This window comes from Coturnix japonica, chromosome Z (assembly GCF_054131305.1).
Source record: "Coturnix japonica strain WE chromosome Z, WE-NBRP24, whole genome shotgun sequence".
In the NCBI taxonomy this organism is placed as follows: Eukaryota; Metazoa; Chordata; class Aves; order Galliformes; family Phasianidae; genus Coturnix; species Coturnix japonica.
Genome location: NC_140702.1, coordinates 46901462 through 46918690, shown reverse-complemented (window position 1 = coordinate 46918690; position 17229 = coordinate 46901462). Strand labels below are relative to the sequence as shown.

Here is a 17229-nt window from a genome sequence, read left to right as displayed (position 1 = left end):
TTTTTAGGTTTAGAAATAGCCAAGTCTTAACTGAGCTGAAGTGCCTCTATAGTATCCTGGAATATCACATTTCCTGAGTTAGCATCTTTGAATGCTTCTTACCACTAGAAGAACTGGATTTCACACGTGGGATTTTTGTATTTGATTTTGTTAACTATAGTCTGTGGTGTATTGTACTTGTCACTCAGGTTCCTCTGTTCTTTTGCAGTGCACCTGCAGAAAAGACATGGTGACAATATCCATGGATGTTTTTGTGAGGAAGTTTCAGCCAGACAGATACCAGCTGTGGAAACAAGGCAAAGATTTATATACCATTGATCATACAAAACCTACTCCTGAATCTACACCTGAAGTAATGATGTGGCTACAGAGAAGAAAAAAAATAAGGAAACATTCCAAGAGGTATTTGTTTCTTTATCCTTCATTTGGTTGTTTTCAATATGACATCCATTTCCTTGTATTTATCTGACATTCTACTCTAGTTTGTTTACTTCAATAGATTTATTTTTATTTGCTATTTTACGTGTAGGGATAAGTGAGTCTTCTTTCAGAGTGACTATAAGAAGTTCATTCTTAACTCAGAAATAACATGCATAGTTGAAGTTAATGAACATAGAGACTGTCAAAATTCATTCTTGCATGGAGTTTAGAATCATTCTTTAGTAAACATTACTCCATAGAAAATATCATTGTTTCTAGCGACTTCTGCATCCAAAAACAAGGGAGAAGTGTCATCATCACGGGTGAGATAGGGATTAAATTGGAAAAACAAAGCAAGAAGCCATGGCAGAATCCCAGCAGCCATATGATGCCTCTAGCAACAATCTTAGTCCTCAATACACTCTAGTTCTAAGGAGATATCATTGCTTATTTGGCAGACTCAGTGCAGCAGCCAAAACATTTCTTTATCTACCTCAGGTCAGTGATAGATCATAAGAGTCTAAATCTCAGTTGTTTATGTTTCCACCACTAACAAAAATAGGAGGAAAAACATCTCGGCACTGAAGATTACAAATCCTGACCTCTTGAATCAGTCTTATAGATGGTTTCATTTTCTTGGTGCTAATCATGCTACTTGTTTACATAGCACAGATATGTTTTGTTTCTACACTACTGCTTTCCTGTCTTGATTTTGCCAAACATGACTTTTATGGATTTTCTTTTTCATTATCAAATAATACCTAATTATTTGTTCAGCTTCATTTCTACTATAATTTGTCAACTGAAATTTATAATAATTGTGATTTTGGGAATTACGTAAGTTGTAACAGAGGGAAAATGGAAATACCACGTATGGGGGCTTTCATGAATGTACTTATGTTATGTAACTTCAACATTTGAAGCTGGAATAGTTTGCCTCAATAGAACTGCATAAAAGCAGTCATAATGCTGGTTGTGTCATACTTGGACTAATTTTTTTCTGGAATTACAATTTTATAGAAATACTGTTAATATTTTAGAGGATGTTGAAAGGTATAGATTAGAGGGTAATGGATAAAGGGATAGAGTTAACAAAACTTTTTTTTTTTTTCTTTTTCTGGAGGTTTTTAGGGTCTAACATGCAAGACCTTTGTTTTTCCCCATGCAGTTGGGCATTTACCACAAATGCATCATCAGCTTTACAATGTGATATATAATCTGTCAGATACAGATGTTCTCTTTTGGTATCATAGAGTTGAATTTGAAACTGGACTCCAATCTCCTCTTCCATTTGTCCTGAGCACATAAATTGCAAACCTGTTCCTGAAAGAAACTTGCAGCTCTTTTGTTTCAACTTCTTTTGTTTTAGCTAGAATTGGCATAGGAAGCAGCACCTGGCTTTAACATATTTGAGAGAGTTTTGCATTCAATAATTTCTTAATGGTTGATCTCTTTCACGTTCCAAAGAATGGTTCATCAAAAAACTATTTTGGATGCTGGTTAAGTGATAGTTACGTAGAACTATTTTACAGTTCAATAACTTCTGTCATAGAATGGTTAAAAAGATTAGAAGGTTAAATCAAACAGTTAATCTATCACTTAATAAATTGTAAACACTATCTCAACACAAAAAGATGAAAAATTGTCAGGTTTTACCACTTTAAGCAGGTGAAGGGGACATATATATTGGTAGACATTTTATCTTATCCAAGACAGACTCTACTCTGACAGCAATATCTCTTATAACAGCTTCCAGCACAACAGATCTCGATCTAAAAAGCTTAAAACTCCAGGGGGCAAGAGACAGCCTGCTATGGCAACTGGTGCAGAAATCAAAGAGACTGAAGCAACTACTGATGGCTTCAAGGTCAATGAAAAACCAGAAGAAAAAGTGAGACCGCTAAATACAGAAGTGCCTTCTGGGGAAGAAGAAAGTAGTAGTAGAATGCAGCTGGATCAACATTTATTGGATAATGTCAAGGTTGCAGGTGAGATAAGGACAGATGATTTTTCTCATGTAAGTTGTAGGCTGTAGATTCTCTAATGCCACTGATCAGTTGATGTTAAAGCATCGTACTATCCTAAGTAAGCTTACTAAAGCTAAGTACTTACAAATTTAAACAGAGAAGGTTGATTCAGTAAAAGCTAATGACCAAATTGCTATAAAGAACTGAGAACAGCAGCATCTTTATAGCACCCGTAATATCAACTGTACAGCAAAGAAAAAAATAAAGTAGGAAATGACATGGGATGACAACACTGATGCAGACAGTATTGAACATTTATATTTGCAATGCACTGCGTGTATTTTTATCAAGAATACTGCATATTAAAAGTGGTCTGTGTGCAAAAATATGCTCTATTTTGAGACTACAAAATTACTGTCACTTTCCCTTTAGCTGCCTGATAATGCAAGTTATAAAGGTATTGTCAAATCAAAGGTGCTCTGTTCCCTACAGTGATTTTGTACTGAGATCTACTGATATGTTTAATATATTCTGCAGATTATTCTTTCTCTTAATATTGAATTTCACTGTAGTTCAAGTGTATACATCCCTTGTCTGAAAGGCAAACCAAAATCTTACTTTTCAGAGCAGTCCTGTGATTTCAAATTTATACTAAAAATTTGGTTGCACATATACAGACTCTTTCTGGTTTTAATTATTAATAGTTGTGTTACTTATGTTAGAGGTGGTAAACAGAAGGAGGATTGAGCCCTGTGAGGATACCACAGTGATTATTCCAATATGGAAGCTTTTTGTGGTGCTGTTCCTTTACAACTTCCCCCAAATTCAGCAGAGGTTTGAAGTGTTCCCTGAGCACTGAGAAACTCATGATTAGTTATAGTGATTAGTTAGCTTCCTTCATGTGCTCGTTGAGAAGGGAAGGAACAGGGAGAAAAGTGGAGCACTCTCCATTTTCCCTTGTGCCACTGAACGTTGGTGGCTAGACCTTTGTAGAGGAAAGCACCATTTTAGATGTTAGCTAGCTCCAGTTGAACGGATTTGTCCTGAGTTATCTCTGTCCAGTAATTCATTATGCTGTACTGGGACAGTAGTCGTCATTTGCACAGATTCTCTTTTGTTACTGGATGGGCTTTCTATCAGTTTTCTAATTTGATCTGTCATTTTATCAGAAGAGCACATTGAAATAATCACTGCGAAGAAAAAGTGAAAAGGGACTTTAGAGACCTTTTACTTTATTCCCTTGGAAGTGCTGCTGAAAAGTACACTGGGCTGTGTGGCATAGAGTTCTGTCTGAAAACAACCCAGAAAACATGGAAATCCATGGAAAAATCCGCAGATAAAGAATTACAACAAAGTAAAATCCACACAAATTCACCGTTCAGCACTGAAGGGTGAAATTTCACTGAAATATGAAATTACAGTAATTGCTGAACTATAAATTTATGCTAATTGCTTTTCATTTTTAGACTGATGCTGTCGCTTTCAAAAATATTCTTGGTATCTATTTGGAATATATTTTCCTAATTATAAACCATTAGTCTTTGTTTATTTTCATTTGTAAAACTGGCATAATACATATAAATGCAGATCATAAAGGTCAATATACCAACCTTTTATATTGTGTTTTTTTTTCCAGCCAGTAAAAGTGCTTGCGAGCTGTCAGAGTAAACAAGCTACATGAATATTGATTATTTTGAATCACTTAAAACTGCTGCAATTTGAACACAAAATGCCCATTAAAAGATTAAAGCTATATTTCACGCTCCAAACTCAAAATTTTACATTTAATTTATTCTGTGATCAAACCTATGCTACACTTTTATGTATGTCCTTCTACTACAATATTATTTTTGTATGATTTTTAAATGAGGAACTATATTCTTTATTTGAATAATTCAGTTTGTTTTGAAATGAAATGCAGTAATATCATTTGAGATTTATTAAGAAGCCATGTTTTTGACCTGAGGGAATCATCCTTTCAGACTCATTTTCCTGTCTTATTCCTTTAGGAATGGAACCAAAAGCTGATGAGGGCAAGGAAGATTCCGGTGACTCCCTCGTTACATTTGAAGATTCAGGGGCCTGTGTGCCCACTTCTAGTAGCTGTAAGAAAGAAGAGAGCTTGAAAACTCAGTATAAGTCAGAATCATCCATACCATTCCTGAAGAGCCCGGAGCATAATTCTGAGGCAGAAAGCCCAGCTATAAAGGTGAATGTCTCTACAGAGGATGATGTCAGCGACCTAGAAAGTGGAAGTAGCCTGGGACATGATGAAGTGCCAGTTGTAAAAAAGAATGAAGATGATGACATGGAAACATCCAATGTATGTGAAGCAAATTTTCATCATTATGTTAATATATTTCTGATTTAATACATGGCCAGATCTGTTCCTAATGAGAAATGATATCCATAGTAAGGCAGTTAAGAATGTGCATGATTTTTATCAGATTTTAATTTCTGCATGTTCTGAAGTGTTCTGACAAGAGTGAGAATTGAAAGGGAGGATTTTTTGGATCTCACATGTTGATATGTTTTCCCTCTGACTTCAGATTTTTACTAATCTCACTTTGTATCTGTAAATCTGATCTGTCAATGACTCTCAAGGTACTCCTGTGGTCACTGTCTGCCAGTGTTAACAAGACAATGAGCTTTAATTGACCAGAAATGCGATGAATCGGAAACACAAACGATTACATAATCACTGAACAGTAGATGCTGGAGGGGACCTCTGGAGGTCATCTGGTCCAACAGTGTTTGCTCAAGCAAGTTCACCCATAGCACAGTACCCAGAACAATGCCAGCTGGCATTGGAAGATATTCTTGGAGGGAGAATCCACAGCCACTAGGCAACCTGTGCCAGTGCTCCATCATCTGCATAGTAAAGAAGTGATTCCTGGTGTTTAGACAGTACCTCTTGCATTCCACCTGAACCTTCTCCATCTTGAAGTACCAGCTCCCTCATCCTCTTCTCACAGTAGAGGTGCTCCAGTCACTTGATTATCTTTGTAGCCCCATTGGTGACTGGACTCTCTCCCTGTCTTTTTTGAATCAGGGAGCCCAGAATTGGACTCAGAATTCCAGATGTGGCCTCACCAATGCTGAGGATCAGTTCTTTGGCCTTACGGTGGTGCTTGGTCTGATACAGCCAAGAATGCCATTATCTTTCATAGCTGCAAGAGCACATTGCTGACTTAAGTTCAAATTGGTGTCTGCAAGGACCTCAAAAGGCTTCTTCTGCCATGCTCCTTTGCAGCTGGGTGGCCACCAGCATGTCCTGGCACTTGAAGCTGTTCTTCTCACTTGCAGGACACTGCATTTTATCTTGTTAAACTTCATAGTATTTTTGTCAGCGCAGCTCTTTAGACTGTCAGGGTCTATCTGTATGGCTGAATGACTCTTTTGAGTCAGTCACTCCTCACAGTTTTGTGCTATCCACAATTAGAATTGAGTACTCTACTTCAAAAAATGTTTCGGTTTGTTTTTTACCCATTCTTATGTTAAGAATCCTGAAGTGGGCAAAGGATTTAGTAGAAGGGCTGGAACTAATGTCCAGTGGGAAGAGGCTGAGTACGATTGGGTTACCCAGTCAAGGAGACCAAGAGTGAATCTTAATACAGTTCCCCAGGTAGGGGAAGCTGCTGGGCTCTGCTCTTCGGAACTTGTGGTGGGGCAGGAATGGCACAAATCTGCCATAGGAGGTTCATATTGTGCATTCTGTATCATGATGATGAACAGATACTGAAACAGGCTTCTGAGAGATTATTAGTAAGCCATCCCTGTCAGTGTTTTAGTAGGCATTTGGACAGTGTTCTGATTTTGCGTTAGCTCTCAGTCCTGAAGTGGCCAAGCAGTTGGACTAGATGGTGTTCAAAAGCTCCTTTGATCTGAATTTAACTGTTCTATTCTGTTGAGCTGCTGTTGTGCTGTGGAAGGGTGAGTAGCATTGATTTCAGGAAGCATAATGAAAAGTACAAAGCTGTAGTGCTAGTCACAATAGTTTTAAAAGTTTGGCAGTTTCCCAGTTTGGCAGAGATGGAGCTGGTGATCTACTGCCAGATTGCCAGTCTTAATGGGAAACTGGGAGGTAAAATTAAAATCATTTTGAGCATTTTACAGTCAGGAAGTATGCACTAGTGATTTTTTATTGGCTTTGTTAGTTTTAATAAGCATCTTGTATTGGAGATTATCTCTTTCTATGCTTCTCAGCCATTTCTATGTTGCATATAACATAAGAGATTTCAAATATTCCCAGTGTAATTGCTTACTCTTTAATGTGTTATAAGTTCTTACTTAAAACTTACAAGTGTGCTTCACAGGTGCAATTAAAAAAGCAGATCTTTTCCTTTATAATTTGCTGGTATCTTCTTCCACATCATCAACCTGTCCAGTGCTTCAGCCTCGTCTTTCCTCTGCTAATCATAATAAATATGTCTTGTGATTGACTTTACAGTTTATATGTAGTTTTTAATTCTCAAAGCAATCAAGGCACAGATGTGGAGCCTGCTGGGTTGCTTTCTTAGTGCCGAGGAACAAAACAATGTGGTCTATAGGACTTGTGTGAGATTGTTCTCAACCTGTTGCCAGTATGATTGTGCTTCCTCCATTGGGGAATCAGCAACTGATTTGTTTTGTGCTTTCTCCCACTGTCACTGAAATCTGGAGTTGAGAAAGATTCACTTCCAGAGATTGCAACATTGCTGTTCATTCTTGAAGCTTGGTTAGTTTAAAGCTTGAAGTCTGTAGGGTTGTATAAGGGAGGATGGAATTTCCATGTAAATCCAGTTATATATATTTTTGTCTCAGTACTTAGAAATTGATGTCTGTGCTTGTTGATAGAAGACTGATTTTGTTGCTCAAAATTAATTGTAGAATTCCATGCTAAGTTAGTTGCTCTTTTACTTTTCAGTCAGCGGAAGCTGAAGGAAAGAAAGTATCTAAGAGCTGGCGTCATCCGCTAAATAAACCCCCAGCTAGATCTCCAATGACTTTGGTTAAACAGCAAGCAACTAGTGATGAAGGTGAGTGTACTACTTAGCAAAAATTTTTATAGTCCTTTTTTGTCCTTAAACCATATATGGATATTTTTACAAACAACATTTTCTTTCTGTATGGGAGATGCCAACATTGTAGGATGCCTGCATGAAAACCATTCAGTATGGCCTCTGAATACACTATTTTTACTGTTCAAGTTCTCCTGAAAACGTTGGATCTATTGTTGAAAAACCCTCTTAATAGAACTGAAGTAAGAGTTGTGTGTTCACCAGGCAAATCTTCCTTGTTTCTCAGAGCAGCTGTGTTTAAGAGCTTCCTGGAGCAGATCCAAAGAAGTGCAGTAAGGTTTGTGAAGGGCTTGGAGAATATGTTCTACAAGGAGCAACTGAAGGATCTGTGGCTGTTTAGTCTGGGGAAGAGGAGACCTTTTCAAATATCTGAAAGATGGTTGCATCAAGAGTGGGGCTGGTCCCTTCTCACTGGTAATGGGTAATACAGGACGAGGGGAAATGGCCTCAAGTTGCACCAGGGGAGGTCTAGGTTGGATATCTGGAAGAACTTTACAGAAGGGGTAGTTAAGCACTGGAATAGGCTCCCCAGGGAGGTGGTTGAGTCACCATCCCCGGATGTGTTTAAAAACCATCTGGATGTGGTGCTCATGGACGTGATTTAGCTGAGGGTTGTTAGAGTTAGGGTAGTATTGTTAGGTTGTGTTTGGACTTGATGATCTTTAAGGTCTTTTCCAACCTGAACAATTCTATGACTCTGTGATTCTATAACCTTTTCGTTGTGTAAACATAGATAAAAATGATACAAGAATCCTTTTAATAAAGGCCTTAGGTGTAAGTCTTAGCTCCCCTATATTGCTTGAAAGCCTGTTTTTTCTTGTTGTTTGCCTATTTCACAGAATTTGGACATTTTGGAGTAAATCCTTTAAGGTATTGTAGTTCTCATTCAAGAAATATGTTACTGACTTCTGGGATTTTTTTTATGCCTTGATTTCCAGGTTTCAGCCTAGTTTAGTATTGAAAGAATGAACTTTCCTATTTGTGTTGTTTTGATTTTACTGTGTTGTTTTACTCTTTTGTTTTACAAGTTATTTAAAAGATCATTTCGAACAGAATTCTTCTATGTTTCCAATATCTTTGGGTAGAAAATCATAAAATCATAGAATATGCCAAGTTGGACCCATAAGGATGAGCTCTGACAGCTTGGGGCCACTACCACTGCTGTGGGTACCCTGTTCCTGTGCCTAGACACCTTCTCAGTGAAGAATCTCTTCCAGATAGCTAATGTGAACCTCTCCTGTTGCAGCTGTTGGTGCTGTCCCCTCAAGCCCTGTCACTGTCACCAGAAAGCAGAGCTCAAGGTTCTGCAGGCCATCATGAGGCCTCCCCTATGCCTGATCTGCTCCAGGTTGGAGAAGCTAAGGGACTTCAGCCTCTTCTCATGTCTTCCCTCTGGAACCCTCAGCGTCTTTGTAGCTTTCCTTTGCATACTTTGCAATTGTTTTATGCCCTTTTTGTACTGTGGCACCTGCAACCACACACAGTACTCAAGGTGAGGCTGCAGCAGTGCACTGTAGAGCCAGACAGTCACTTCCCTCAACCAACTGGCAACCCCATGCTCGTGCACCTGAGGATGAGATGGGCCCTCCTGGCTGCCTGGATGCGCTGCTGTTGACCAGGACACCCAAATCCCTTTCAGAGGGGCAGCTCCCCAGCGTGTTATCTCAGGGACTGAATGTATAGCCAGGATCACCCCTTTCCAGGTGCAGAATCTGACATTTAGTCATATAAACTGTTGTAGTGGTTAAACTGTTCTAACAGTTCTCATGGTTCTAGCTGTATCTAAGGAGTTATGTGGAAGATGTTGAAAGTAAAATATGTATTTTCACAAACATGAAAAGAGATGGAATAAAACAGTTCTGTGTCTAGATGTACTGAAAGTAATCTCTGAAAGTGAGAAGCAGCAAAAGGTCTCCTCACCATTTCCCCAGATGAATAATTCTCTAAAAATTTTATTAGATCAGTTTTCTGCTCACTTTGAAGACTTGGAAAGCAACTGAAAGTAGGGTAAGTAACATGCATGGGGACATACAAGACAGGGTTTCTGATTCAGCATTTAGGTACTTACAGTACTTATTTTTTAATACTGACTAGTTTCCATTGTTTGACTGAAATCCATAAATAAGAAGCTGAATATTAGTTAACAATTTTGTATATGCTTGCTTGTTTCTTAAACATAAATTGCTGGTATGGATGTTATTATGTATTGTATGGTACCTTAATAATATATTATTTGGTATCTTAAGGCATTTCGAGGGGTACAGTGAAGTAGGAAATAAGAAAAAGAAGCGTGTGCATAAGTAATTACAGTAAACTACACTGATATATTGAACATGATTCTGTACTCAATAAATGCAAAATAATTCTCCAGACATTAAATGTAGCGCTCTGTAATTAGATACTGTGGTGATCCAAAAAGTTAAAAAAAAAAATGCTCAGAATTTATCAGATGTTCTTTATTGGTTACCTCACTCGAGTGCTTTAACTTTAGAGGTTCTCCATCTTGTGGACAAGCTACAAAAGCTAAAATGTTTACCCATAGTAATGATTTCCATCTCTGAAATAAATAGCAAATCTGCTTTACCCAGTAATCACATACATCCAGCCAGAGCTAGGAAATAAAGTTGCTTTTTTCTGTCTGATGTAACATGTGAACTTTGTTGAACTGTGCATCAAAAATATCCTTCAAAATAGAAAGCAGATACATACTTTGTTTGTATTACCTTACTGTTTTAGTTCTGTAATTCACAGCTTTGTTTTTCTGCAATTGTTCTTAAGAATCCTTTCCAGTTACACAGGCAAGTCCAACCCATGGCCTGTGGGCTGCTTGTGGCCCTGAAATGTAGCCCACCCTCTACACGTCCTTTAAAAGTGGCAGCTCTTCCAAGCTGAGTGGCCCCAGAAATGTGTCCATTGCTCAGCAACACCTAGACAACCTCTGCTCTATTGACACAGAGCTGTCAGAAAGCAGGGCACAGGGAGGGCAGTGCTGTTAGAGGGCATGTTGGCCCAGTCTGTCAGCAGTCAGTACAACATGGCCAGGCTGAGAACAGAAGACTCCATAAGGGAGTTTGAAGATTGGATGGAGATGGACATTGCACCAGCAGTTGCAGGGCAGTTTGAAGATGCAGAAGTTGATGACTGAGGAGGACATATGCTGCTATTCTTCTTGTGGCACTTCCAGGATAAGCTGCAAAACTGAAGACATTGCAGTGACTGTTGGCAGTTAATTTCTAATGACTCAAGCTCAGACATCAAGGTCTATGAACGCTTTTATATATGTTTAAAAAGGGTTTGATGTTTGTGACCACTATGGGGTTACTTAATAAAAAGAAAAAAGCAAAGCAAATGAATTCTCTCCCATCTAACACTTGAAGGGGGGTAACCAAGGGGTCATTTCAAAGAAGCCTTTGTAGGAATTCTGGGACTTCCGAAAGGAGAGTGTATGTAGAACAGAGTTGTAGTTTGTCCTGGAATTATCCACATTTTTGTACCTTTCTTCATTAAGTGGGTAGAATGGCAGTGTTACCATGTGAGACCAGGAGGAAATAAAGTCAGCCAGGAATTGAAAGCAAAGCTGAGTCAGCAGTGCTGACTCAGATGATGGCCAAAAGCTGTATGCATTTTGATATAGTGGCTATACTCAGGGCCCTGAATAGTGAAGAATATGCAGCAATGCTTTCCACTTTGATAAAGGAATTTGACAATAGATCTTTACTGGACCTTCATGATCCTTATCTTAGCAGAGAAAATATACTTCTCTTCACAGTCAGACCTTATTCATGTCATTGTGAATTTTGAATAATTATTGTCAAGGGTTAGGTACAAGAAGAGAAAATTTTATGAAGTCTCTGATGAACAGCTTGAGGCCTCACTAAGAACTGCAGTCACTGCCATTGTACCAGACTGGTGTGTTAGTTTCACAAAAACAAGGTCAAATATCCCACTAGTTTTATGTTTTAGTTCTTCTCTCTTCTTTTTTAACATTTTAAGAAAACTATTTAAAAGGTTTTGTTGCTTATATACATTAACTTTATTATTATTTATTTTATGAGGGCTGCTCCAAAAGTAATCCCTTCTGTTTTATTCTGTTGGCTCACCATGTCAGAGGCAGATGTTGGTGGTATGGCAGTAGAGACTGAACCTTCCCATTCCATTCCATGTTGTTCCTGTGTGACAAATGGCTGCAGAGGGGCAGTCTGACAGAACGGTGTCTGACATGGAAGTGCTCATGTAGCAAAGGTGTGTCACTGAATTCCTCCTTAAAGAAAAGATTGCACCCACTGACATTTATCTATACTTGCTCAGTGCTCTTGGAGAACTACCAGTAGATGTGAGCATAGAGAGGTGCTGTGTGGTGCATTTCAGCAGTGGTGACAGTGGGTTACCTTTGCTGGTGCAGGCTTATAATTATGGCATTCAGGTGCTTGTTCATCGCTGGTGAAAATGCATAGCCAATGGTGGTAAATATGTTGAAAAATGGTGTTTTGTAGCTGAGAATTCGCTCTATTGAATAGCACTGTTCTGCTCTTTGCATCTGTTGTCCTTTCCATAGAAATAAATAGGACACATTACTTTTGGAGCAGCCTGCATATATGCAGCCCAAGACAATTTATATTCGCTAAATGAGACCCAGGCAAGGCTAAAGCACCCATGAGTGGGCAGATATAAGGGTTGATCCTCACACACCCTTTGCCATTTTGTTTCTTTTTGTAGTGCAGAATGGAACTAGTATCATGTTGGAAATCTGATTCCAACATTGCTTTATGCTTCAGTTTTTATCAGGTTTTGTACCTCTGTTTTGTTTAATCCAGTAATTTTGTATTTTCAGTGTTCTTGCTGGGCTTCCTGATCTTTTTCTTTCTCAGTTATTATGGCTCCTGAAGAGTAGCTGGTTATTACAGCCACAAGTAGTCTTCCTTAAGTTCTAAGAGAGTCAGCATGCTTATTAATTGATTCTTCTTCTTTTAACTAAATAATGTTACACTTCTAGTTAGCATCAATTTAGGAACTGTTGAGCTGGATGCTGTAATTTTAACTGTAACTCATCGCTATATCTCCTTCCGTCTTCCAGGACAAAAATATTTGATTTGTTTCTTCTTTATCAGTTGTTTGAAAAAGCCATAATCTCTCTCTCTCTTTTTCTTTATCTGAACCTCAGTTTTGCCAGACATAATACTTCAATTAGCTGTTAAGCATCTTTCTGAAAATTAGAGACAGCTTAGGCACATGATCTGTATCATATATGGATATGTTTGGATACCTTGAGGGCTTGGCAGAGAGTATTTGAGAAAGTATTACGATAATTTACACAAAAAAAGATGATATTAATATTAAGATTCATCTAGTGAAGTAATTAAAGATATAAATATGTGGTACGTTGTAGTGAAATTGCTCTTTTTTAATTAGAGATTAGAGTCCTTTTTCTTGCTGATGCTTATTTAACATTAGCTACAGTTAAAACATAGCGTAAAATTCCCTCTTAAGCATGGATTGTCTGTGATACCATCTAACCAGATGATGATGTCATGACACTAGTTTACTGATCTCAAGGATTGTGCTTGTTTTGCAGCCCTATTTGGTAGTTTGTTGGCCTCCTGGTATCTTAGTCTTGTGAGTAAATAGCAGCTTTCCAAACAGGAAGTCATATACCACTAAATACTTTCCGGTCTTTCCTGTCTAAATGATTGTCCTGGTAGATTATATTTTTGTTAGGAAAGAACCTTTTCAAGTAACTATTAAACATCTGTCTGCTTATTGACTGAAGGAAGTATTTAAGAGTTATATTGGACGTGGCAGCTACTGGTATTTTCTAGCTGGAACTGGAGCTTGATGCTATTTTCATGAGTCTGCTTCTCTTTGTGATCTAATTTGTCAGCATTCTTTTGTGAGAACACAGAAGAAGGATGATAGATTTTGGTGAATAGAATGTTTACATCCAGGACAGAGATGGAAGAACTGCTGAGGGAGACTGGAAAACTGAAGCTTCACTAGCTTTGCTGACACATGACATATGAGGTAGAGATCTATTGCTAGTCAAATGCCAGCGAAAGGAGATTTTTCTTATCATATTTCAGAATGTTTATTGTCAGATATCAGGGGACTGATCAGTTTCAATGTTTTAATGATTATGTTCCCCTTTTGAAGTATGCTTTGTTCACATTCTGGAATTATCAGATTTTCATTGGTGTGTATACTTAGTCCTTTTTCTGTGTAGTTCCTGAACAGAAATAATGACAGTAATGGCTATGATACTGTCATCTCTTGGAACTATTAACTGTTATCTGTTTTTCTACAGGGAGGATATGTGCATTGATAGATTGTTTATATTGGTCTATACTTGGGTTTACTGGATTCAGTCAATTCATAAACAAAATGGAGGAAGGAAGGCAAGAGGAAGAAATGGGCTGATGCTGTTATGGAGAATTAAAGAAAGTAGAGCTTTAGACTTCATCTGCAAATCACATTACTTCAGTTGGATAGTGTGTTTATAGCCATTTCTAATGCAGATAATTTATATTCAAATTAATATATTTGAAGTCGTTCAAATGCTAGGCTTCTATGAGGAAGTTTCTGCAAATAGAGGTGATCAGAGACAGTTAATGAGGAGAAGGCAGCATTCTTTGACACTGTCAGCCATTTCAGAATTATAATTCTGCAAATAGAATGATATCATATTTAACAGCATGCTTATATCTTAGCAGAGACTTTCTGAATTTTTATATTAATAGAGAGTCTTCTGGCAGAAATTCAGGTTTTAGCTTTTGGTATTCTTTTTTGCTCACAACTGCTCTGACAATGAGTTTTGTATTTTCTTGTTACCACTGTGTGTACTTCATGTGTGTGTTTCCTGAATGTTTCTTCTACAGAAAAAGGATTTGGTTGATTGATTCTTCGTGGCCTGTTGCTGTCCTGTTTTTGAAACCTTTTTATTTCTTTCCCCCAAAGTATTTTCCTTTGTATATCTGATGCTCAACTTTCATTAATTGAGTTATTTATTTATGTGGAATTAATTCCTCAAATAATGAATAATGACAAATACAGGGGTCTGGGGAATGAGTACCTAAAATTATAGCTCAAGCTTTCTGTTTGGAAGTAGAAGTGCAGCAGTACAGTAAGAGTTGAGTCCCATCCCGAATATTGATTTTTTATTTTTATTTTTATTTATTTATTTTTTTTTTTTTGTGGTGATGCTTGGTTTTAGCATCAGTGTATGCACATTAGCCTGTGGTAATATTTGTCTTCTGTATGCAGTGCAGTTATATTTCTGCTCACTTAAGCAGTAAAACGCGGACTCAGCAGAAGGAGTAAGCATACTGATTTCTGTAATGCATTGATTGGTCCCACAGATTTTTTTCCAGCAATGTTTGGGCATGCAATACTAGAAACTGTTTTTAGAGTCAAACTGACTAAAATTTTACTTTGCTGTAAACTATAATATTCTATGGATTGAATTCATTGTGGATTTCTTTTAAGTGTGATTCAGAATTTCAACGCAGTTCAGCTTTCCTTGCATTCCAAGATAATAAAACATGAAGTGAGAAAGCTATCATGAATGGAAATAGGGGCTTGGACAAGAATTTAATGGATAGTGAAAATGGCTGATTTTAGAGCTGTAGCTTTTCTTCTGTTAAGACATGAAATAAAACTTCATTCACTTATTGCATTCGCTGTCAGCATCCTGTCAGATATGCTTGAACTGAAGCAAGAAGTCTGGTTATATAAAGCAATTTTAGTAATGTTGTAAGTAGGTTAAAATTTTTAGTAACTGTTTAGGAAAGGGAAGTGATGAAAGGTCAAAGATAAAGCTTTTGATGTGTGTTTGGTCCTCTTCTCAAGCTAGCAGCTGATCTCCAGAAATGGCAAGAACTGGCAACTCTGATTATAGCCACGAGCAGCTCTTGTCCCTTGGCATCTTTCACAAGCAGAGCCAATCTGCTGCAGATTGAGCACACATGAATGCCAGGACCATTATTTTGATTGAAGAAGGAAATACAGACCAGTTCCTCTATCCTTTATCCGTCATTTGCTGGACAGTGGTGTTTGGGTTCATCAAGACTCATTGTCCTCTAGATAGACGTTAAAATTCTAATTGAACAGATTTCTGAGCTTAAAAATATACTTCACCTGTTAAAAGAGTGAATAGAATAGCGTTAGACACAGAGAAATTTGTAATTTCTTTTTATCAAGTGTGCCAGAATGAAAATGTTATTCCTGCTGATTAGTGCATCCTTTTAACAGCTTCCTCAAGGGCAGCTATACAGTCAGCAGGCAAACTGGTTATGAAGTTTGCTAAGGAGACAGATATCTCTTCTGTAAGCATATCTTCTGGAGTCAAACTTCTGTTTCTATAAGAGAAAGAAAAACACAGTAAATATGTTATTTACTTTTAAGGAGGATTAGATACCTGTGGTGTTGTTACAGAGGGTGATAAATTACTTTGGTCCCAAGGTATTACGGTGGTCTATTTTTCTTTTCCAAACAAACAAACAAACAAAAAAATCAAGCCTTGTAGGGCTACCATTGAAGGTGTATTGTAAACCATCAGTATTGAAACTTACTTGATTTTAGTGCCAATACTGCTGTTCTAACTGCTTTTTCTTGTCTGAGGATATATATTTTTAACTGTACAAAATTAATGCTATTTCTAAAATCATATTACAAGATTTTAAAATTCCACAGAAATTGGTTCCTGAGAGAGATAGAATGCCATTGTTTTCTAGCACGTGTACTCTATACAGTGTTGATGGAATATCCATTTTAGTAATCCATGCAGGGACTCCACTATTATTACGCAGGAGATACCTGAAGATTGGAAGAGAGTTTTCTGTATTTTTCTGCTTTTATAGATGCATGTGTTGACAAGTAGGCTGGACAACTTTCACAGTGTTATAGAAGATATTAAGTATTGGATTGTTTGATAGCTTGGGAAATTCATAGAAGGCAGAAGGAAAATGGGAGAGAAGAACCTACCACATCATTTTGGACTGATGACATAGCACATGTTAGTTAACTGCAATAGGGTATTAATAAACACCCAGTGTTGGTTTTCAGTACACTGTCTGTACAGTGGCTCAAGAGGCATTAAATAAAAAGGAATAATTAAATAAAATACTATCTTAGTTGTTATGTAGAGAAGTTATTATATTTCATTGACTCTCTGCAATGCAGTAATTTTATATTGTTGATATCACATGGATCATCATACTAGGATGAAGGTACACATTATGACAGCTGCTCTGCAGTGAACAGGGACATCAGCAGCTAGATGATGTTGCTCAGAGCCTCATCCAGCCTGGAGATGAATGTGTCCAGGTACAGGGCTTCCACATCATCTCTGGGCAACCTGCTCAGTGCATCACCATCCTCATTGTAAAAGACTTCTTTATATCCAACCTAATTCCCCCCTCTTTTAAGTTTGAAGTCATTTCCCTTTGTCCTGTCACAACAGGCCCTCTTAAAGTAACCGTCCCCTTCTTCCTTACAGCCTCTCTTTAGATACTGAAGGGCCGCTCTCAGGTCACCTCAGAGCCTGCTCTTCTCCAGTCTGAACAGCTCCAGCTCTTTTAACCTGTCCTTGTAGAGGAGATGTTTCATCCCTTGAATCATCTTTGTCACCCTCCACTGGACACACTCCAACAGTTTGTGTCTCTCCTGTGCTGAGGACTCCCCGTCTGAACACAGTAGTCCAGCTGAGGCCTCACCAGCGTAAAGGAGTGGGATCACTTCCCTTGCCCTGGGGGCCACACTTCTACTGATGCAGTCCAGGATTTGGTTAGCCT

The 17229-nt window shown here is 38.0% G+C and overlaps 1 protein-coding gene across 7 annotated transcripts in view; it reads left to right on the top strand.

Annotated features, from left to right (window-relative positions):
- Positions 1-17229, top strand: part of KDM4C (lysine demethylase 4C) — a 268145-nt gene that overhangs the window by 140203 nt on the left and 110713 nt on the right. For 4 of the 7 annotated variants that reach the window (XM_085528382.1, XM_015848974.2, XM_085528383.1 and 1 more), the window contains exons 9-12: positions 209-402; positions 2170-2408; positions 4397-4710; positions 7294-7405. In XM_085528382.1, coding sequence (XP_085384508.1) covers positions 209-402; positions 2170-2408; positions 4397-4710; positions 7294-7405 — 859 coding nt within the window. Of the gene's footprint in view, positions 1-208; positions 403-2169; positions 2409-4396; positions 4711-7293; positions 7406-7673; positions 7789-8693; positions 10452-17229 lie in introns of those variants that run through there. The other 3 variants (XM_085528386.1, XM_085528385.1, XM_085528387.1) reach the window with 2 other exon arrangements.